This window comes from Podarcis gaigeae, assembly GCF_964106915.1.
Source record: "Podarcis gaigeae genome assembly, chromosome: 8".
NCBI lineage: Eukaryota > Metazoa > Chordata > Lepidosauria > Squamata > Lacertidae > Podarcis > Podarcis gaigeae.
The window spans coordinates 43,429,519-43,452,568 of NC_139684.1; the positions used below are offsets into that span (position 1 = coordinate 43,429,519).

A 23,050-nucleotide genomic window follows, 5' to 3' on the forward strand; every position below is an offset into this window, starting at 1 on the left:
ATGTGGCAGCAAGAGCAAGAGCTAATTCTTTCATATGCTTACTATTTCACATGCTCCCATTTTTTCATTTGGTAATTTCTCCCTCCAAAGATCCAATCAGTAATCTGAACTGTACAAAGAGCTTGATGAATGATGCAGTGGATGGGTGGCGGGAATAAGTTGTTGGCATTGTCTGTCTTGGGAGACAATGGGAAAGGGCACCTTTGGGTAAAATCAAACTGTTGGAGAGTTACAGCACTTTGGGTGTAGAGACCAATGCGGAAGAAACATGTTTTGTTGCAGCAGAGGCAGATGAAGATGTCTGGTTGTGGTACTGCAGAGGCACCATGGCATTTCTTCTCTCTGCGCCCCTCCCAGCGGTCATTTCTCCTCTGCTCACTGCTGTGGATCCATGCCCTGACTGTCGTTTTAGGACAGACAAAGGAAGAGACTTCTCCACACAGCGCATAGTTATACTATGGAATTAGCTTTCACAAGAGGCAATGATTGCCACCAACTTGGATGGCATTAAATGAGGATTAGACAAATTCGTGGAGGAGAAGGCTATCAATGGCTATGTTGTACCTGCACTATCATGCCTCTGAAAACCAGTTGCTGGGAATCACAAGTGGGGAGAGTGCTTGTTGCACTCATGTCCAGCTTGCAGGCATCTGGTTGGGCACTATGAGGACAGGATGCGGGACTAAATGGCTCACTGACCTGATCCAGCAGGCTCCTCTTTTGTCCTTCTGCCCTGCAGAGTAAATACTGCTAGGCTTGAAGGACCAATGGTCTGACTTTGTATATAAGAATAGCTGCACATCATCAGATGTCCCAAACAGTACAAATTCAAACACTACCTGACTAGGCTATTTGGTGCCTCTGAAGAGGATTAACAGCAGCTGTTTTCACAACTTGTATTTAAATGGGTTTTTGCATTGTCTACAGTTCAATTTTCATTGAATGAAAATGCCATATCCTCCAGAATGAATGCCCATCTCTAGACTTAAGTCTTTGCACTAATGTAGGATTTTTTACATTCATTCCTGTACTGTATGTACCACTAACTTAGGGCATGAATTGTTTAATAGGGATAGCCTTCATTCAATAATTGAGGGATTCTGCTCATTTCAAAAAAAGAGCTAAAACTCTTCCCCAAAATGCTGTGGGCAAGGGAAGGGCTGCTGAGATGTCAAAAGCCACCAGCAAGAATGCCTAGCTGGAAGCCTGTGAGCGATTCTTGTAAAATTAACATTCTGTAATTTCATCACCAAAGACAAGTTCAAACTGCATCTTTCTAGCAGCTTGGCTTAACACTTCTGCACTGAACCAACATGGGTATCTTCAACTAGCAAGGTGCTTTTTTTTTTTTTTTTTCAGGGGAGGGGGTTAAATTGTGCAGGCCTGTTGCATGGATCTGCAAATACAGTAAGAGATCCAGAATGGGAGGAGTCCTTGACAAGCACTGATCCCTCCCCAAAGCTGCCATCTGCACACACCTTCTAAAGCATCTACTCTGGTACTTACCTTTGCCCCATCCTGGACCAAGCAAACACTCCAATGACTCTTATTAAGAGGTGCTAGAAGGGCAATTTCTCCACCCTTTCAACATATGTTTTCCAGAAAAGGCAGCTGAGGCAGGGCTGGGGCTTGTGTCTTCATTTGCAGCAGGGGTCGGGAGTCATGCAGAATTAAGAAAAGGCAGAGTACAAGGCTGGGTTCATGTATTTCATTTGCACTATGTCAGGTGTTCCAGGTTCACTTTGCAGAAGGCCTCCTATCATCAATTTTTCTCTGCTTTCTGCCAGCAAATGGGCAGGTGAAGCAGCATGGCATATTCTGGTGCCCTTTTATCTGCTTTCCAGTGAGATAAATTCTGTCTGGGGTTTTGCCTTGGATAGAGCCCCAAGCTGGGACTGCATCAATGAAAAAGGCACATTTCACGTTGAAAACCATGGGTGTAGCCAAGGGGGGTGGGCAGCTGCCCTCCCCTAGATCAAGTAATGCAATAGAAATACTAATCTAACTGACCAATCATGTCGGTCCTGATCCCCCCCCCCCAATTCTGGCTACACCCATGTTGGAAAAGTAGCTATTAAGCATTGTCACCAGTCTCCCCTGTGAGGGCTACGAGTGGACGCTGGCCCCTAACAGCATGGCAGCTAAATAGGCCCTTCAGCGTCAGAGACAGTCTATCTCTGAATGCCAACGGCAGAGATGACAGGAGGTTTTGCGTCTTCCTTGTGAGCTTCGTTTGCGGACATCTGGTGGGATGCTGGGCCGGAGGCGTGTCTTTAGATGGAGAGCTGCCAAATTAAGGGAGAAGTGAATGGGCTCTCGATGGTCATAAGTTTTGCGATACAGAGGCAGTCTCCCTCGGGGCGAAGCCTTCCCCTCGGGGAACCAAGAGGCAACATGCTGGGTCTGGCCGGAGTGTGGTTTCTCCGCCCCAGTGACTCAGCAAATCCGCGCCGCCTCCTCCGCCTCTTATAAGACCCGCGGCGCCGACGGCTTAGTTCAACTGCTGCCCGGCTTGCATCGCCATGGCTGGTAAGTAGCTCGTCTCCTCGGCCCTGCCTTACTCTGGTGGGCCTAAAGTGCGCATCAGGCTGCGTCGCGGAGCCAAACAGGCAGGTCGAAAAGAGAGGAAGGACGGGGGTGGGTGGGATCGATCGAGTCGAGTCTCCAAGGCACAGGCTCCCCGTGCAGGAGTCCTTTCCCGCCTCGAGAGCGTCTCCCCTCGGGTTCCCGAGGCCCTGCCCTGCGGCAGCGCCGGCAGCAACTTGCAAGGAGGCGGGTGGCGCTCACCTGGCGGGCCCCCCGAAAGGCAGGCAGGGGCCTGCGAGGCTGCGCTGCCCTGGTGGGAGGCGCCGAGGCGGGAGTATGTCCACCTCTGTTGCAGCCCCGGCGGCAGGGCGGCTCTCCCGGAGCTTTGGCCGCCCGAGGTGCCTTGCCTTGCCAGGCTCTCCTCTCCTGCTCTCCTTGCAGCTCGGCAGGCGCTGATCGTGCTGGCCCACCCGGAGCGGACATCCTTCAACTATGCCATGAAGGAGGCGGCTGTCGAGGCGCTGCAGAAGAGTGGCTGGAAGGTGACCGTCTCGGATCTCTACGCCATGCGCTTCAACCCGGTCCTCTCCCGGGACGACGTCACCGGTACATAGGTCTCTGGGTCCCTGTCGCTCCGCTAGGTGTGTCTGCACAGACTGGCGGCGGCGCCAGCTCGGCTGGGCTTCAGGCCGGCTGGTAGCGGGCGCTTTCCCCCCGCCTTCCTGCCTGGAGGAACTGTCGTCGGGGCGAGTACTTGGGACCTTTTGCCGCTCCTTTCCCGGAGCCCCCCGAGGCTCCGCCTCGCCTGCGTGCCTGGACCCACCTTTCCCCCTCTCCCCCTCCCTCAGGCAAGCCGAAGGACCCGCAGCACTTCAGCTACCCGGCCGAAACGGGGCTGGCATGGAAAGAAGGCCGCCTGAGCAAGGACATCTTAGAGGAGCAAAAAAAGCTGGACGCTGCCGATCTTGTCATCTTTCAGGTGGTTCCCAGATCACAGGACGCTGCCTTCTAAGGAGTCAGACTACCTGGTCCATCAAGCCCAGGGTTGTTTAAGTGAACTGTTTCTCCAGGTTTTCAGGCATGAGTCTCCCCCACCCCTTCTACAGCCCTTCTCCAACTATCATAGATGCACACTGGTTTCCTGGGGGGGGGGTTTAAAGGGGGGTGACTTTTCACCTGCATCATAAGCCTCTTCTTGCCTTAGGTTTGTAGTGTTTGACCTGAGTGTGGATTTTGGCCATGAATCTTGCTGGCCAATGAACTCTGGAGAGGCAAAATTAGGAAGTCCTAATTCAGTAAAGAGGGCGGGAGCAACACTGGCAGCTCAGGCTTTAAAAATTGAATTCTGGCAAACATGGAAATTGTCCACAGAGGGCCTGTACTTCACAGGGGGGAAACAATATGCTTCTAACCCCCTGCTAGAGCTTGCCATTGGAACAAAGTTCTGGAACTAGTGGTTCTAAGGGAATGCCATGGGCACTGAAGAGCTTTTTGGGAATGGTACCTAGACTCTAAAGTACCATGAAATGAATGTGCAACAAGGGCCTCAACCCTTAGCCTGTGGCTCTGCTTCTGTTGCAGTTCCCTCTCCAGTGGTTTGGTGTCCCAGCCATCTTGAAAGGGTGGTATGAGCGTGTCCTCACTGGTGGATTTGCCTACTCCTACAGTGCCATGTATGACCAGGGGCCGTTCAAGGTAGGTATGCAGTGGGGATTTGGTGGGAGTGAAGTCTTGCTGCTGCTGCTGTAGCTGCCACCACCTTTCATTCTCTCCCATGTTCGGCTCCAACTGGCCAGTAGCTGCAGCCTGTCTATTGTGCATTTGAGCCCTGCAGTCAGCCTCTTTGGTGCTCTGCATGAAACAATATGGCAGACTCTGGTGGTGGTGGGAAAAGACAGAGGATTCTGATAATGACCCTGTCTCTTGGTATTTTAGAGAAGGGTGTTCTGTGGGACAGAGAAGGTGCAGTTCCTTTCCTCCATATGGTGGCAAGACGATGATCAGCTGGGCTTTCACAATACTCTGCAAAATGACCCTTGTTCACTAGCTGCTCTCTGCATGACAGTGTCTCAGCTGCTGTGTAAAACATAACTCATATTTGGTTACTTACAGAATAAGAAGACTCTACTTTCCTTCACCACTGGTGGAATGGGCTCCATGTACACCCCTGAAGGCATCAATGGGGACATCAACATCCTTCTTTGGCCAATACAGGTAACAAGGCAACATTTATTGTCAAACCCAGAGTTATTTCTAAGAGAGTTTTAAAATTATTATTAAAAGGTGTAATACTTAAGTAGATGGTGCAAGCTTCTGCCTTACACAGAATTCTTACAGGTTCCTATACTTGTCTGGTTTGAGAACCTTTGTGTAATCCAGAGGTTTACAATCCTGCATTCCAACCAATTGGCGAGATGACTGTTTTTTCAAGAGCTGTAGTTTACTGAATCCTAGCAGAAAGCCCACATCCCTTGTGTGCAAAGTTGTAGACAAATTTTAGGTTTTTAAAATGAGTAAAAATGTCATAGCAGACATTTAGTATAGAAACAAAAAAAACACACAAAAAAATACAGTACTGGAGCTCTATAGAGCTCTTTATTGGTCCTGAACTTGTTCTAATTACATTCCTCCTGCCCTATTTGAATATGTATTTGATTTGCAAATGTTCTTTCTTCCTACTCCCCAGAGTGGCACTCTCCATTTCTGTGGTTTCCAAGTCTTGGCACCCCAGATCGCTTTCAGTATTGGCCATACACCACCAGAGGCCCGCTCCCAAATCCTGGAGATGTGGAAGAAGAGATTAGCCACTATCTGGGAGGAGACGCCCCTCAGCTTTGCCCCAAGCAACAACTTTGATTTGAGCTTTGCTGGGGGCTTTGTTCTGAAGAAAGAGGTCCAGGAACAGCAAGAAGATAAAAAATATGGGCTGACAACTGGCCAGCATCTGGGAAAGCCACTCCTGCCTGATAATCAAGTCAAAGCCCAGCAGAAATAGTAAATTCTGTTGGTAAATTGGGACAAAAAAAGGCCTTTCTGTAGTAATGCTAACAGTTAAAGTTTCCTACTTTCATTTTCTCCGGATTCATAGGGTCCCTGTAGGGCAGACCTTCCCCAAAGCGGCACCCTTCTGCTGTGTTTGATTCCAGTCCCATCAGCCCAACAAGGATGATGGGAGTTGAAACCCAAACTACCTGGGAGCACACCAGATGGGAAAGCTGGTTGGGCACTCTACCATTAAAAACAGTTAGTTATACCTTGTGTATGTAATGCAAGGCATATACTCCACAATGGAGCCTGCATTATTACTGTTCTACTCTTTGCAGCCTTAAGATCCTAGCCTATAATCCACGGGTGGGCAACCACCACAGCCTTTCACATTCCTCTTTGCAGCCCCCATCTCAGCAAAGATTACCACCATACTGCCTTGAGCAACAGAAGAGTTGGCAGGAAGGTCCAACCCCAGAGCAAAGTACTTAGAGCTTGGGTCTTGCGCTTCTCCAAGTGCATATGCCTGGAGAGCACCATAGGTTGTATCCAATGTTAGTGCTACTTGGAGCAGACCCATTGAAAGTAAAAGGCATATCTAACTTAGGCACACTAATTTCAATGTGTCTACATGGAGTAGAATGTAGTTGGATAGAACTGTATGGATCCACCTGGCTGCTTTCTTGCCAGCTCTTCAGTTTCTTGTCATAGTAGCCTCAAGGTAGTGTGGGTGAATGGGTGGGTGGAGTTCATTGCCTTTACTTCATCAGCAACCACCAATCCACAATGGGTAAAACAAGCTACTTGGCAGTCAATACCACTTGCACCAGACTTGAGCTGCCAGAGGAGAGGTGCAGTGGCAATCTGCCTGAAGATAAAACAAGCCACAGATGCAGCTGAAAAGAGGGCAGCTGGGAAGAGTGGTGAAGACAACTGGGCTCCCACCTTCCCCAGCTGGAATCAGCCACAGCACAGGAAGGCAGGGCCAGAGTTCCCTGGCAATAAATGGTGCTCCAGGGGGTGGGGGGGGGGGAGTGTAATTAACTGGCGGGGAAGGGGAAGGGTTGCTTTAAATCCTCTTAGTTTACTTGCTGGTAGTAGGGATTAATACTACTTGAGATTTTTGTACTTTGGTAATAACTTTCACATGTACTAACAACAAAGCCAGGTGTTGCCTCTATTAGTCCGGTTTGTTGGAATGTCATGTGGATTTATACAAGTCTCTCTTGCGCCAGCAGAGAAATTTAGAATAAAATACTTTTTTAAACCTTTCTCTTGCAGCTGTCTATTGAGTCAAGGGCCACATTTTGTGCTAGGCATTTATACAGTTTGAACCTATTACAACTCGCATGACAGCACTACTCAGAGGGGAGGGGTGCCTGTTTGTGTCTCCATGAGAGGTGGCGAAAGGAGAAGCCTAAGTCTGCTGCTTTACCATACACAGTTAGTAATATGGGACAAGCCAGCCCAGACATGGTGGGTTCTGCAAAGGAGGTATTTACACAAAGAAGGTTCTACCTCCCCATCAGTCCAGTGAAGGGAAACCCCTCTCCACCTGCTCCATATACACTGGTGCTGGCTTGCTTATCGGCCATAGAGCAAAAAGGGATGTATAGAATTGTAGGGTTGGAAGGGACCCTGAGGATCATCTAGTCCAAATCCTCTGCAATGCTGGAATATGCAGCTGCCTCTTAAGGGGATCAAACCTGCAACCTTGGTGTTACCAGCATCATGCCCTAGCCAACTGAGCTATCAATTAGTAAACTTCTAGCTAGTGTGTGCAGGGCTCAGCAGACAACACACTAGCCTTGCACTTCAGGACCAAATGACTCCAAGATACTGCAAAGAATGGAGCACAGTAGCAATACACTGCAAAATGAAAACTTTCAAAGTTTTATTCTTGACTGCAGCTGTGTACAGAAATATAGTTGCAAGTATACAAATGTCCCAATAGAAGCAAAATATCTCTCTCTTAATATTCAACAAGTTATCACAGGATAGCTAAAAACAAATGCAAATGAGTCCCCCCCGCCCCCTCCAATAGAATAAACAAAACCATTATCAGTGCTCTGAGAAACCCACCTACACAAGCCAGGGACACAAAATGCACAAGGGGCCATCTGAGGCTACATTCACATTGCAGGATACTGGAAGAGGCTGCTTGGTGGCCGGCTGGTCTTGAGTGCTGTTCTAAGCGAGCATGGCAAGAAAGGGGAGGGGGAGGGAGTGTGTCAGGACTGCAGCGATATTAACAGGCCGAGCTCTGGGAGAAAACCTTCATTAGTTGCACGCAAATTGCTGTTGGGACAGAGGGGTGCAATGAGATTCTTGGTCTCAGCAGGTCCAAGCCCAAACTGTTCAGAACATAACCTTGCCCTGTCCAAATGGGACTTCATTCCAAACAAGTTGGACTCCATGGGCCAGAGCCCCAATACAAAAAAGCTGCTGAAAAGAGGAAACAATGGACCCCAGATGACAGCCAAGCTACCTAAGGGCTTTAAGGATCAAAATGGCAGTGGTGGCAGGGACTGAAAGAAAACTGCAGTGGTGGCAGCAGCAGCATCCACATGGGCCATGTCTGGTGCAGAGGTCAGGGTTACACTCAAAAGTTATTTCAATGCAGGAAATCCTCTGCTATGAGCTCAAACAAGAGACCACCATTTTCTGAAGCAGGCACAAGCAGCCTGGACTGTCAAGAAGTTATTCCTAATATTTAGTTTAAATCCTTTTTCTTGCAAAATGGACCTATTGGTTAACACTGAAGCCCTGGAGAAAACAACAACACAAAATTTGCTCCCATGATCAAGAGTGACAGCCTGTCAAATACTTAGTGATGGTTATCAAATCTCCTCTTCGTTCTTTCTTGTGCAGCCTAAATATACTTAGTCCTTTCAACCTTTTCAAATGGGACGTGGCTATGACCAAGTTGCTCATTGCCAGGGTGGGCAAGACCAAATGAGGTACTTCCTGGCCTTTCAGGCTCTGCTCTGATGCAGTGTGCTAGAAGATTACTAAGGATAAGACACAAACACTTTCCCAGGCATGTTTGGAGTGGTGCACAAGAGGAGGAAGGAAAGCAAGTCTGGGATGCTTGAAAGGACAGCTCTCTCTTGACCATTAATATGCAGGGAGGGACCTGAAACCACAAGGGCTTTTACACTTCTACAAAATCTGATTCCCAAAGTGGCTTTATCCAGAGTGTTTGAGGAGGGAGAGGGAGTTGTACATAAAAATGATTGCTTCCTGTAGTTTGAAGCCCTTTGTGGTGGAAATGCTTAGTTGGATTCTTGTGGACTGATGCAGAGGGGAAAATGAATGGGGACAACATGAGCTCCAAATGCCATGTACGGACCAAGAACACACAGGAAACAAGATGCACCTTGCAAGGCTGCCGAGGTCCCATCTCCATGAAACTCTCTAGAATACCTTTTGTAGGCTCTGCTACCACAGGCCCCGCAAAACAAACAAAAAGGGTGTAGGAAAGATGCAGCACCAGCCAGCCACTGAGCACACCTTTGTTCCAAATACATACTTTTTTGTAACCAAATCACGTTAAAAATGTTGCACATTTAAATATTGACCTAAAATGGACCAAGAAAAAATAGAAATAAACCAACCCCAAAACCCATGTACATCACCGTTTTGAACAGAGCAGCAGCAGGAGCCCTTTTAACAAACAGAATGCAGATGCCTGCGTTGTATGGCTGGAGCAATGTGGGGAGAAGTGACAAGAGGCAGCTCTGAGCAGGAAACTTGGTTCAACAGAGGATTGGTCCCTGGTGACTTAGCACTGTCCCCCGAGGACAGTCCTGATGCCACCGAAGTGAACAAGACACAGCAGCGTACAAGTCAACCTGCTCCTACTCAACCCTCTCCACACACTTCTTCCCCATAAAGCTCCTGCCATGGCCTGGGACTAAGTGCCTCTTCCAGAAGACACAGGCAGTCCCAGGCCCAACTGCAGGATCCCCAGAAGTGAAAGCAAAAGCCGCTGGCTTGGTACATCCCTTTCTGCCTCCTCATTCATTGTTAGGCACATGGCTGCTCCTTCCCTTCCTCAATACTCTTTCAGCAAATAAAAGAAACATAACATTGTAAGAGAAGCAAGCTCAATGCAGCTACAGACATCATGAAATGAGGAAAGAAGGTTCCAATTGTGAATTTGTAGTGTTGTTATAAATAAAAAGCTAGCAATAAAATATTAGACATTAACCATGAGTGAACAGCTGAATGGCTCATGTCAAGGGACTCCCATGCAAAGGAAGATGCACATGTGTCACCTCTGCAGTGAAGTTGCCCTCACAGCCAATCAGCACAGAGGCTGCCTGATTATATGAACGGCCAGAGATGAACCAATCACATCTGCTGCAAAAAGTACTCAAATACTTTGTGAAGACTTAACAACCCCCCCTTCCCCTGGTTCCTAGATGCCATGTTGTGGGAAAACAGACAACAAAACTCACACATTTACCACAAAAATCTGTGGCAAAAAGAATATATGTGTGTGAATATATGTATATGCATATATATATTTATATATATATATATATTATTTATGCCAATGTACTCACTCAGTACAAATAGCAAAATAGTTTATCATTTTCTAAATACAAAATAGAGCTTTCCAAAAAAATGAAACACACATTAGATATAAACCATCCAAAACCTGAACGATTGAAAACTGTATTCAAAATTAAATGACCTAGAGCAGGTCTCTTTCTGAAAAGTTCTCTTCATATCGGCAAAATAGCCTGTACTACTGAAAACATAACTCAAGCCTCTCCAAGAGAGACGGACAAACAGAACGAATCACTGACTGCAAACATCAGAGACGGACTGGCATTTAACAGGACAACAACAATAACAAAAAACAAGCACAACTCTACATAGCTCAAGGTGGAGCACAAGTTAGAAAAAACACACAAGGGGTAGCCTAAAAAACCAGGTACAAGCTAAATTCTTCTCTACACAAAAGTAACAAAAATGAACACCAATGCTTACTAAAAAACACAACTCCCCAATGCCAACAAGAGTCACACACAACAGCTGTTGGGTGATAGACACCACGCACAGCATTTGATGTGCAGGAGAGGAAGAGAGGGAAATAAAAATCCAGAAGAGGGAAACTGTAGCTATCCCTGGAGAGCACCTGAAATTGAGTTTGCCCCTTGGTGCTGACAGCACACAAGAGCATCTGCCTTTTAAGCCAAAATGGATGCAAATTCATCACCAGCATTTGCATTTTGAAAGAGTGACGTTACTTGTCTCGTATGAGCTAAAGGAGCTATGTAAGAACATAAGTAAAGCCCACTGGATCAGTTTAATGGCCCATCTAGTCCAGCATCATGTTCTTACAGTGGCCAACCAGATAGCTAGTCCACAAGCAGGACCTAGGTGCAATAGTACTCTGCCCACCTGCAATTCTCAGCAACTGGTATACAGAGGCACCCCTTCAAGTCCCGAGGGGAAGCTGCCAAATCCCCCTCCCCCCATGTGAGTTTAAATTTAAGACTTCAAACCTGCACCAATTAGAAAAGGGGTGGAGGAGCAGAAACCAGCATGCCCAAAAATATTCTCTCACCCCTCCTCTACAAACCAAGGAGGTATCAGCCAGCTTGGTCATTCCAGCCCCACTACAATGGACCTTCTGGTCTCCAAAAAACCTATTTCAGATTTGTACAGGTGGCAGCATATTTCACACAAGAGGAAAGAGACAAAAAAGGGATTAAGAGGAACAAAATTCAGCTTATGGCCTATCAAGGCAGGACTCAAGAGGGGCTCTATTGCTCAGCATAGCAAACTGGCCCCTTGTGAAAGGGGAGATGGGCAGAGCACCAGAGGCTCAGAGAAGTCCCTGTTTGAGCAGCCAATCTTCCAGCCTCCCAGGAAGCTGTAGTCACATTCTTGGATATCACCCACTCCCCGCCCCTCGTGGCTTTAGGAGACTCTCTGCCAGTATATGCCACCTTCCTAGGTGCTAATTCACAGCTTTCTCCATACTGCTATGAAGCTGACAGCAGCTTCCGTTTAACAAAGAGTCACTAATTCACACTGGTATGTTCAACACCATTAAGCAATGACTGGCATGAGTGAAATGCACAATTGAGGACTGAACACTTGAATCACCTTCACCTCCCCCAAGCAACATTTTTCACTGGAAACCATTTACACCTGCAAATCAAGTGATTGAGTCTTCAAGTGATGAGCACAAATGTGTGAATCAACCATCTGTATATCCCAGTTATTTTAGAACACATATCCCTGTGTGCTTTGCAGCCTGTTCCAAGAGCTGTGAAGAGGAGCTGAAAGAGAGGAGCAGACACAGTCTCAGGTTCTTTCAGTGCCAAGCTGCAATGATAAATGAGCAGCTGCACTCTGCATCTCCACAGCCGGACTAGAGATGGGGGCAACTGTCCAAAGTAGAGCCTCTTTCGCCTCTTCCAGCTTCAAGAAGTCTCTCTCTGATGCTCTCACTCAGCAGCTGTTTCTCATCAGGCTTAGCAAGGGTACTCTTCCAAAGTGATGGTGAAGGCTACATTTCCCCTTGGGTCCAAGGCCGCACTTTGACACAGGAAATTTAACTCCAAACATCCTAAATTCCAGAGTCACAAGAACGAAAGTCTTGCAAATCTGCTTGTCCATTACAGGATTTCTGAAGTTACAAGCTAAAAGAACACACAAAGACAAAAGTTAAGCGTAGTAAGAGCCTCATTCTTTCCCCCTAAAGCACTCTAATTAAACACAATCCACCAGCTGGTTATTTCCCTCTATGCTGAAGTTACCAATGATGGCTTCTTTGAATGTAATATTACTGCCACCCATCAGTGAAATCTGATTGGGACTTGAAGAGGGGATGTATACTATGGAGTTGGAGTGTGAGAGAGCCCCTCCTAGCATTATGGCTTGGGGAGAGCCATGTGCTGCTGAGCTCTCTCTTGTAACTGCACCAGCAGCACAGAACGTGGTAGGATTTAACATCCTAAAATAATAAGATTTAATGCTTTTGTAAAGCAAGCTCCTAGAGCGCTAATGGCTGAAAGCATTGTTGCAGACAAGTGGATGACACTTTTATGTCTCAAGAGGCAGAGCAAGGATTCCAATCACTGCCAGTAGAAAAAGGATTATGTAAAAGCCCCTGTTTCCTTTGTATAATTTATTCAGACCAGAAAAACAATGCTTTATTTCTGTGTGGAGTAAACACAGCTGACCATGCTGCCTTGGAACTGCATATTTCAGCCTTGAGCTGAAGTCAAGGCAAACAACCACATATCCACCCTGGGATTTCTGAACCATGGTAATCAAGTTCAGTGAGGCCACTGCAAGTGTCCTAACAGCCAGGAGAATGAGGGCTGTGAAGCTCTATTTACTCTCAAGACAGGCACTAATTTTATTATCATTCTGGGGAAGCAGCAGAAAAGACAGACTTTTATCAGCTGCAAGAAGTAAGAAGAGAACATGCTGGCTTGGCTACAGTCTTTGACTCCCATCTCCAACTCACCTGGATAGTTAGAAGGAGCCAGCCATGTTGTTGTTCCCCTGGTTTTGTAGAGACACTAGCAGGTCATCAATCTTCTTCATATTCTGATTGGTGGTCATAGCAGAAGACAGCTGGGGGCTTTCAGACATCTGCTGGGATAGTAGAGTTGTGACTGATGACTGTGCTTCACCCTGTGGCTGGCTTATTGTGATCATCTGATCTGACATTGAAGTGGGTCCAGATGTTAAGAGCTGGCCACAGTCTGTTAAGAAAGACAAGATTTATTCAGAGCACCATGCAAATTTATTGAGCAGTGAAAGGAAGCCTATTGCATTTCACATTGTACTGTCCTCATAAACATCTAGAGTGTCCCCACAGAGCATTTCCCCCTAAGGCATTTAGGATCAGGGTGCTGGTATCCCAAGAAACCAGTAGAAAGAAGTCAAACACCGACAGATGCACAAAGCATCTCATATGAAGTTAACAGGCCCTTTGGCACATTCTTCTTTGTATATATATAAAATCTATTGCATAGCTAGAGAGCTCTTCCCCACCATTTTATGTGCTGTGCTATGCTCTGAAAGCATGCAGATAGGTTTACAGCAGCTCTGCCACAGTTACAGAATCTCTACTTCTGGGGAAATGCTACATAAATGCCACTGAGTGAACAAACTGAATTTGGATGATTTTGTACACATTTATACACTTAGAATGGACTGATCACTGACTTTTATACTGGCTGGGCCTGATGGGGGGAGTTGGACCACAAGTTCCCCATCCTTGCTTTAGACTGTAAGCAGTCTATGTCAAAATTGCTGTTAACACTGTAGTGTGTTCCCAGATTATATAGGCTTTACAAAGGAAGTCATAATTCAACACAATTTTAGATAGTTTTTCACAGCTGCACAGATGTGGCCTCCAACACAAGCTTCACAAAGGGAAGAAAGCACTAAAATTTAGCCAATGACAATTCTGGATACTCTGTACTTACTATCTTGGATGCCAAACAGGAATATTCCAGAAGTCTGCTGAGATGAAGCGGAGGAGTTCTGCAGCTGGTTCATGGAACCACTTCCAGCTGTGTTATGGAACAAAGCAGTCTGCTGCTGCTGCTGCTGCGGGGGTGAAGAAGCTCCCTGGATGCCAGCCATATTGTTTGGTGAAGAGTAGAGGGGGGGCTGCTGCAACTCTTGCTGGTTCATGCTGTTTTGCAAGGCAGACATGGAAGTCGATGATATGAAGAGGGTGACAGGTTGCTCCTGAGAGCTGGAGGATCCTTGGACTAGCTGGATCTGGGGCGAGTTGTGGAATAAGGCAGGCTGCTGCTGTGACTCAGCTTGATTAGAGCCTGGGCTCTGGTTCTGAAACTGCATGGGTTGCTGATCCTGATTCATTGGTGCCATGCTGCTTTGTGGGTGGAAGAGAGACTGGCTTTGTTGTTGTTGTTGTTGCTGCTGCTGCTGCTGCTGCTGCTCCTGGTTGGCCATTGGGTTAGGGTTTGGGTTGTACATCATGTTCTGCTTCTGGGATGTCATAGGGCTCATGGAATTCTGATTGCTGAACCTCAAATTCTGCTGCTGCTGCTCTTGGGAGGGTGTGCTGTTCTGAAGAGCCACCATAGAATGCTGTGGTTGGAACATGGCTCCTTGCTGGTTTTGGGGCACCTGTGATTGGAACATGCTCTGCTGCTGTTGCTGGGACTGCTCTTGGGCAAGCATAGGGTTCTGGAGGTGTGAGAGCTGAGCCTGCTGCTGCTGGAATGTCGACTGCTGCTCAGCATTGGCAGATGTCTGCAGTGGAGAAATGGAATTCTGTGTGGCAAAGAAGGGCATCTGTTCCTCCTGTGCAACTGAGCTTTGGGGAAGGAATAGGTTGCTTGCCTGCTGGTCCTGAACCACACCCATGGGACTCTGGGAGTGGAACATTGGAGGCTGCAGCTGCTCTGAGGAAGAGGCAGAGCTCTGGCTGTGGAAGAGAGCACTTTGGGTCTCCTGCGAGATGTTCTGAGCATCCCCAATAGGGCTCTGTGAGTGAAAAAGCTGAGCCTGTGAATGGGGAGCCTGCTGCAAGAAGCTTCCAGACTGGAGAGACATCAACTCCCCACTCTGCTGAAAGAGGCTCCCGGTTTGCTGCTGTTGCTGCTGTGTTCCATTGTCCTGAACGGCCATCATGCTTTCTGAGGAGGAGAAGAGGCTGACCTGCGCCTGGTTCTCCCCGCTGTGCTGCATTTGAACCATAGCTTGAAATACATTGTTCTGCATCTGTTTGGTCTGACCTGGAGCTTCTTCACCTTCGGCAGAGCCAGAAGACTGAAACATGGAAGGGCCGTTGGCAGGCACCACTTGCTGCTGCTGTTGCTGCTGCTGCGATGGAGTACCAGCTTCATTACCAGAAACACTGGTGGGTGAGAATAGCTCACACTGCATCTGTATGTCTTCATTTGTTGTCAGTGCACCCATCAGGTGAGAAGTTTGTTGGTACACTGGGGACTGCTGGATGTTTCTATTTCCCGAAGAGGAGGTTGAGAACATGTCAGACTGCATCTGACTTGCTGCCTGGCAGAGGCCTTGCTGAATCTCAATCACCATAGCTGCAGAAGTCTCCATTGCTTGCTGTTGTTGCTGCTGCTGCTGTTGCTGCTGCTGGCTGGACAAAGAACTTTCAGGTTGTGGATGGACATTCTCACTTCTCCCAGAAAGAAGGTCCTCAGCCCTTGAATGGACAGTGTCAGAGGAGGAAAACATCCCTTGGCTGACTCCATTTTGGATCTGGCTAACCTGCTGAAAAATCTCTACATTGATTTGCTCTTGAACATCCTCATTGTCAGACCCAGAGAACAAGACAGAGGACAGCTGCTGCTGGGCTTCCAGGACCTGCTGGACCAAATCTACACTTCCATGGTTGCTGCTGGCAGTGCTAGACTGAAAGTTTCCTGCTTGCAGTTGTTGAATTGTGTTCTGCAGCTGACTCACACTGCTGGCCGATGAGAAAAGGTTTGACGACATCTGCTGCTGCAACACTTGTGCCGATTCCTGGAGTGGTGACTGCTGCTGGGACACCTCTGTCAACTGAGACAAAGTCATGACTGCACTGTCTGGCTGCAACACCTCTCTCGGCTGGGACTCCCTTGTGGGGAACTGGGATGCCTGCTGCAACAAGGTGTCACTGTTTTGCAGCTGATTGGGACCAGAACCTGCAGGGAAGCTGCCAGGCTGGGCAAGGTCCTGTGCCTGGAGGGAGGGCATTGCCTCTGGAGTATATACCTTTGGCTGCAGCTGCTGATTTTCACTCTCTGGTGCTAAGTGAGAAGCAGAAGAGGAGAAAGTGGCATTGCCCAATATACTGGACATGTTGGTTTCCAATGTGGCTTGGGGTGGTCCAACTACACTTGTTGCCTGAGGGGGAAAGCACACAGTAATAAGACAGAACAATCATAAGCTTGCATGGTGCCTCAATGAAACAACACTCTGAAAACTGTTTAACATTTAAACCACACCAACTGCAACATTGGATCCCTATCCCATTAAGGCATGTTAAATTTTTCAACTTACAAATTCCAAAAATGAGGGGTGCTAAAAAGTTGTAAAATGACTTGGAAATTCAAAATATATTTTGATTAAATTAATATGATTTAGTTTTACTTGGCAACTAACTACATAAAACATTGACCTTTTGTTTTTGTACAACTTCCAATAATTTTTACCTTCTTATAAAAAATATGTAAAAATGTGTGTGAAATTGAATATCATAAAAAATGATTGCCAAGTACTTGCAGTTATATATTACCCCGCATAATGGACACTTTAAAAAGCACAAGCAGCAAGAAGGCGGCATACTAAATATAAGCAGAGAAGTAAGCAGGATGCTTCAATACCATCAAATGAAATAATTTTTTTGGCTGATAGAAATGAATAATAGCCAAGGTGGAAATGATGGAAGTTATGAACTGGCAATAGAAAAATCAAGTACACCTTCCACTTTGAATAAAAAGACAGAGTACAACATATTAGAAATAAATAATTTTGCTATGCAGGGCATTAGATATGCTGTTGACCAGCTCACCACAGATTTGTAGTTGATCACAATAAAATCAAGAGAGCCCAAGAAAAAGATATCAAATCCCTGAATCAGGAATCTGATTATCTTTGTCAGAAGGGTGAAATTGACTGGTTCAACATCAAAGTAAAGCACTCAATGGAAGACCCACAAGTTAGGCTGCAAAAGAAGGCTGTGGTGGATGCTGTTTTACCAACCATTCAGCACTCAGCATGGTATGCATTTAGCAAAATGATAATCCAGACACTCTTGGGCTCAGAGAGCAGTGGGAAGAGGAAAGCTCATATCTGAAAGATCATTAACTTGAGGGGTAGAGTTGATCTTTTAATAAAAGTTTTGCAGAACCCCCCCCCCCAATCACCAGCTCTCTATGCCACCACTTACCTTAAAGACTGGAGGAGCCCTTTTTTCAGCTGTAAGTGCCATGGGAGCAGCCTCTTCACTCTTGATCACAGAGTTTGGCCTGAGTGGCGTTATCAAGGCACTGGGAAGAATATTTACCTTGTCCAGGTTACAGCCACTGGTGTTCACTGCAGCAGAGAACAAACACAGTCTTACTGGTGTCCTGAAGGATAGCCACAGGGGCTGAGAATAAGAGGACTGGTTGCTAGGGCTACCCCTCCACTCTCCAGAAATTAGGTTGTAAACAGCAACAAGCATCTGAATACATAGCACTGCCACAGAGAGGGTAATACATCTGGTAAAATAAGTCACTATATGGCAAGGACTATACTAGTATGCTACAACAAATACAAGGCCATGTGACAACTCACATTTGACAAAGTGATCTCAAGCTCATTATTCCACAGTAAGTGTGTTCATCTTTAAGATGCTACAAGATTGTTTTGTGAGTAATTTGATGGAAAGAGTAATCTTGATGCTTTCAGCTCTCCTTACCAAACAGGGATCAAGGAAGTTGCCTTATGCAGAGTGAGACCATTAGTCCATCTACAGTACTTTAGCTTTACTAATGGTTTTCCAGGGTTTCAGACAGTAAACTTTCCAAGTGCTACCTAGAGATGACAAGGATTGAAACTGGGACCTTCTGTATACAAATCAGATGGTCTACCACTGAGCGACAGCTCATCTTCTGAAGAGCCATAAAGTTGTTATTACAGGAAAAATCACCCTGATCTCTGATGTCCATCCATTTGCAAGCCACCAAGTTTCCCCATTCTGTTCTTTCAAATTGCATCAGCTTTTGCCAGAACACATCAAATGTTCAACTTCTTGCTTATATTAAGGGTTTTAAGTAAAGGTGAAAGTAGTAAAATAAGGGCATGAAGGAATTTGCAAGTGTCTTTTATCAGCTGAAGAATAGTTTTCTATGGAAATAATCCAACAAACAACTTGTACAAGCCTGCAAGTGATGAGCAGCAGTTGTTTGAGCCAAATGGCATCAGCATTTCACTGTGACTGATGAAGCATATGTAATTAACTGCAAGAATTCCAGGCTGATACAAAGAAAGGAGAAGGGATGAATTGGGATCAAAAACATAATCCTGCACACAGAAAAATGGGTGAAATATTTGACTCGAAGCATAATGAAGAACAAACTGTAAGTACAACACTGCCACATTTATCATGACACACTTCATGTAGGCCAAGTCACACAATTATACTGGTTAATACATAAATTAGTTTTGGAGAAAGAACGAATATGCCCTACACATACAACAAGCCGAATGGGAAACACTCAAATGCAAAATTGAAGCCAAGATTGGAGAAGTGTCATAAATTCAATGGTAGCTGCTCTGCATGCAGAAGGTCCCAGGTCTAATCCCCACCATCTCTAGGTAGGACTGGGAAAGAATCCCGTCTGTGACTCTGAAGAACTGCTGCCAATCAATGTAGAAACTGCTGAGCTAAATCGACAAATAATCAGTGAATGTATGAGAACATCTCCTGTTCCTAGTGAGTTGGAAACATTCCAGAACAGCTATGCTGAATCTTTTCCAGCTGCAGCCCTGGAAGCCTGACAAACTCATGACCTTACTATTTATGCTGCTTTGCTTCAAAAACACATGCTCTTGAGCAGCTTCTGAAACTTAATTAGCTTCAGCAAACAATTCACTTAGTAAGAGCACACAAACCAACAGGGCCTGCCACTATAGTACACACAGAGTAGTAAAGACAACTGCAAAGCAAGTACTATGAATAATTTATTCTCTATTTTTATTTGAGTGGTGAGCTTTGCACTAGCAATACAACTCTTATGTCAACATTTTCATGAAACAGTTTAGCAAGTTATCTGCACTAACTTCATGTTTAGTCAGGACTTTTAACCACTTGTGGAATTAATATGTATTAGAAACAGCAACACTAGAGTAATTGCAAGATTAAAGCCCCAGCATATACCACTGTCTCTGCGACCAGGAGTCTTAGGCTGCAATCATATGCACACTTACTTAAGAGTAAGCCCCACTGAGCTCAAAGCAATTTACTTCTGAGTTGACATGCAAAGGACTACACTCTTAATTTGTGATCACAATAAAGCTCTAACGAAAATCTCTCTGAAAGGTCTGCAGAAAATTGGTGTAAGTTAGAACTCAAAGAGATTAATACCACTGCTAAGAATTAGATACCTTTGATAGCATCATCAAAAGAGCAAGGCTGGGTTGGACTGGGTATTTCCTGCTTCACGTTCACATTCAGAGTACCAGCTGCAAATGCAAAAGACACTGCTGACTTTCAGAACAGATGTAAAGCAAAGTGTTCCCCCGTAAGGTGAAAGGTACATTTTAAAAGTTTCTCTCTATTTTCATGTGCGCAGTGGTGGGGGAGACCTTAACTCAGATCTTTGTAATACGGTGTAGCCCCAAACTCATCTTCCTCCCATAAAGCCTTCAAGCTTCAGAGAGACAGGCTCTCTTCAAAGAATGAGAGCAAGTCCCTGGTGTGCAGCTATCATGTCAAGTAGTGCAAGAGATGTTGCCCACCCAACAGTCTTGCTTTCTTCCTCAGCCTCTTCCAAAGATATAACAATTAAATACAAGAAAAACTGTGCAGAAGTATTTGCCAAGGGCCATCTCTACAGCTTCATCATTTTCAACATACATGTATCAGGAGTGTAAGTAAATGGCTGTATGTCATGTGATCTTCCAGCATTGGTCACCACATAGATCCCCACAGAAACTGGGGCAGTTATTTGCTGGTCGTGATATGGCGGCACCTTCACAATTAGATGATTCTAAATCCAAAAAAAAAAAGAAGTTTGTTAGAGCAGACACCTTACCAACTTATATCTTCACAGACTAACACTACAAGACCTAATCATAAGAAGTAAAGATTGCATTGGAGGTACCAAGGATCTGCTGAGAAATCTACCCAGCTACAAATTGTAAAGCTGAATCTCTTGAACATACCTATCAGTAGTGAGAGCACACAGGAGAAAAGTCTTTACTCAGCATAATCTTCCTATCTCTGCTATTACAATCTTCTTAATTTCAGAAAACCTGCACATAAACAGCAACTCACTGTTTCCTTGTTTTGCTTTGCTATAGCTTCCACTGCTCATCCACCAAAATGCCAGTCAGGGACTTAGGTTGTGCAGTGGCAGCAATGAAAAAACTACAGGGAGGTGATTTTGAGGTTCCTTAGCAACTAGTAGTATTCTGAAGCAGACCAGAGGTAGTATTTAGCCACAAATAACCTTATTCTCCATTAATTTGTCTAGCCTCCTTTTAAAGCTGTCAAAGCTGACAGCCATTACCACATATTGTGATATGAAATTCTATAGATAACTATGCTGGGGATGGGGAGGCAGACATAATACCCAGCAGTTTATCTGCATTATTTGTGACTAGATCTGAAATAATTTCCTCACCCAACAAAAACCTAAGCTCAATTTATGATCCATGATAACAGCAGGTTATAAAATTAAATCATAGCCAGAAATATTGGGAACTAATATTTCTGTTTTTAAGTAGTAAATAGCATATGACATATATGCAAAATAGAAAAGTAATCATATCTTTATTTGGGAACTTTATCATCACAAAATCTTATAGAAATAATTAATAGTAACTTGGTCTGTTTGGTCCTGGTAGCTAGGGATGATGGGAGTTGTAGTCAAACAACATCTGGGGACCCAAGGTTGAGAAAGGTTGCTCTAGATATTTTTCCACTGTCAACTGTATTTACTCTAGATTCTTAAAAACATAATCACCACCTTGCTGGATCAGACATTGATCCAACTAGTCCAGCAGCCTGTTCTCACAGTGGCCAATCAGATGCCTCCATAGGAAGCAGGGCATGAGCACAACAGACATGTTATATGGTTACCTTTTTTAAAAATAAAAAAAGTTTCAACAATTTTATCTTTGTTTTTAATTAATGATGGTATTATGTATATTTGTTTTTATTGGTTTATGGATATTAACCATGCTTTATATATAATTTTATTTGTATACCACCTGGAAAAAAACTTGTAAAATTTCTAACTAAATAAAAGAAACAGCACTTTCACCAACCACCTTCTCCAACAACTGGTAGTCAAGAGGCATATTGCCTCTGATAGTGAAAGAAGTTAACACCCATCATCGGTAGTACCCATTGATAGGCTTATCCTCCATTAATTCAAGAAATGATCATCACTAAATCATTTTGAATCCATAAAGTAGCATTGTAAAAAGAGAGAAGATATTAAGATTCTAACTTTACGGATTCAAAATGTTTTGGTGACAGTAAGATTTCTTGAAGGAAGAGATAATTAATGCATCTTTAACCCTAGTGCAACAATGGATTTGGGTTTGGATTCCCATCATTAGAAGACTAGAAGAAAGTTAATCATTGTTTATGGCAGTCCTTATAGTAGCAGTTGCACAAAAGCCAATTTTTGATCATCCTACTTCCAAAATGAGGGTCAGCACACCTAGAAGAGGAATGACTGACTGATTGCTGCTTGCATAGGAACATTTGCTGTTCTGTATCTCACAAGCAGGGCAGAGGCGGGAAGTGGAGAAAGAAATTGCCCTTATAAACAGAACAATTATAGTGCTCACTCACATAATCTCTGTGGTTAAGGGCTGCAATGGCTACCACTACATGAAAGAGAAGAGACTGCTTAGGTTGTGAAAAAATGTGAAATGTACCACAGTTTTGCAACTCGGGTTTAAGGAGTAGGGAGTAAGAGAAGAAATGACAACTTTGTGCAAACTATTTGTACACACACAAAAAGGTGACCCAGCCAGATACTATTTATGTCAAAATATCTGTCCATGAAGACTGATCCAGTCTGTTGGTCATATGATTGTTTGACAAAAAATTAAGCCACATGAAGGCAGCTTTTGTAGCAAATTTACCTTTTTAAACTTGGGCATAAAGAACTCGTATTTCAACTTCATATATGCTTTCTAAATCCTCCCTTCCAAATATATGATAAGAGAAAAAATTCTTTAGCAATTCCTCAGGCATAAATGAACAACTGTATCCCAACTATGAACAAGGAAGATTTTACATCTGGATTTCTGTGCATTTTTAAAAAGCATGTACCTGATGAAACAGCTCCATGTCAATTTCTGCTTCCCCTTTCCAAGAGTTTTCATCTGTTTGAAAGCAAAAGAGAGTAGAATTACTGCACAAGCTCAGCTAAGTTTATTCATTGTCAGGGAAGCTGGTCACAGGAACCACCTACCTCCTTGGCTACCTGCAGAGGCATTCGTTAGCCCAACTCCATCCACAATGGTCGCCCCACCCCTCACCTCCATTCTCAGCCTGAGTATGTATGTATGGTACTCACCAGACATATTCTCTTGAAAGATCACTTTTGTTCCCTTCAGAAAGTTCTTGCCAATTAAAAAGACTTCCTCCTCTCCCTTCACAGAACAACTGTGCAGGCTTTTCTTTAGAATCTCTGGTACACCAGCTGGCTGAGCTACAAATTGAAAAAGAGAAGGCATATTTATTATATAAACCCCCACACCTGCAACTTAATGCCAAAATGGGCTTCTAAGTGGTTTAACTGACAACGTGCAAAAAGTTGGCATCATCTCCCAAGGTCTCAAT

General features: G+C 45.0%; 2 protein-coding genes across 13 annotated transcripts in view; one reads left to right on the plus strand and one right to left on the minus strand.

Annotated features, from left to right (window-relative positions):
- NQO1 (NAD(P)H quinone dehydrogenase 1) overlaps positions 1-6,783 on the plus strand; it is a 178,533-nt gene extending 171,750 nt beyond the window's left edge. The window contains exons 1-6 of one of the 3 annotated variants that reach the window (XM_083752102.1): positions 2,302-2,529; positions 2,968-3,132; positions 3,375-3,505; positions 4,108-4,221; positions 4,639-4,740; positions 5,213-6,783. In XM_083752102.1, the coding sequence (XP_083608228.1) occupies positions 2,523-2,529; positions 2,968-3,132; positions 3,375-3,505; positions 4,108-4,221; positions 4,639-4,740; positions 5,213-5,521 (828 nt within the window). In that variant the 5' untranslated portion in view covers positions 2,302-2,522 and the 3' untranslated portion in view covers positions 5,522-6,783. Of the gene's footprint in view, positions 1-2,301; positions 2,530-2,966; positions 3,168-3,374; positions 3,571-4,107; positions 4,222-4,638; positions 4,741-5,212 lie in introns of those variants that run through there. The other 2 variants (XM_083752103.1, XM_083752104.1) reach the window with 2 other exon arrangements.
- A 593-nt stretch (positions 6,784-7,376) lies between these two features.
- NFAT5 (nuclear factor of activated T cells 5) overlaps positions 7,377-23,050 on the minus strand; it is a 66,181-nt gene continuing 50,507 nt past the window's right edge. For all 10 annotated transcript variants that reach the window (XM_083752086.1, XM_083752088.1, XM_083752087.1 and 7 more), the window contains 8 exons: positions 22,785-22,919; positions 22,538-22,590; positions 20,102-20,234; positions 19,630-19,707; positions 17,429-17,574; positions 13,980-16,383; positions 13,010-13,250; positions 7,377-12,176 (listed from right to left, as the gene is read on the minus strand). In XM_083752086.1, coding sequence (XP_083608212.1) covers positions 13,018-13,250; positions 13,980-16,383; positions 17,429-17,574; positions 19,630-19,707; positions 20,102-20,234; positions 22,538-22,590; positions 22,785-22,919 — 3,182 coding nt within the window. In that variant the 3' untranslated portion in view covers positions 7,377-12,176; positions 13,010-13,017. The remainder of the gene's footprint in view (positions 12,177-13,009; positions 13,251-13,979; positions 16,384-17,428; positions 17,575-19,629; positions 19,708-20,101; positions 20,235-22,537; positions 22,591-22,784; positions 22,920-23,050) is intronic.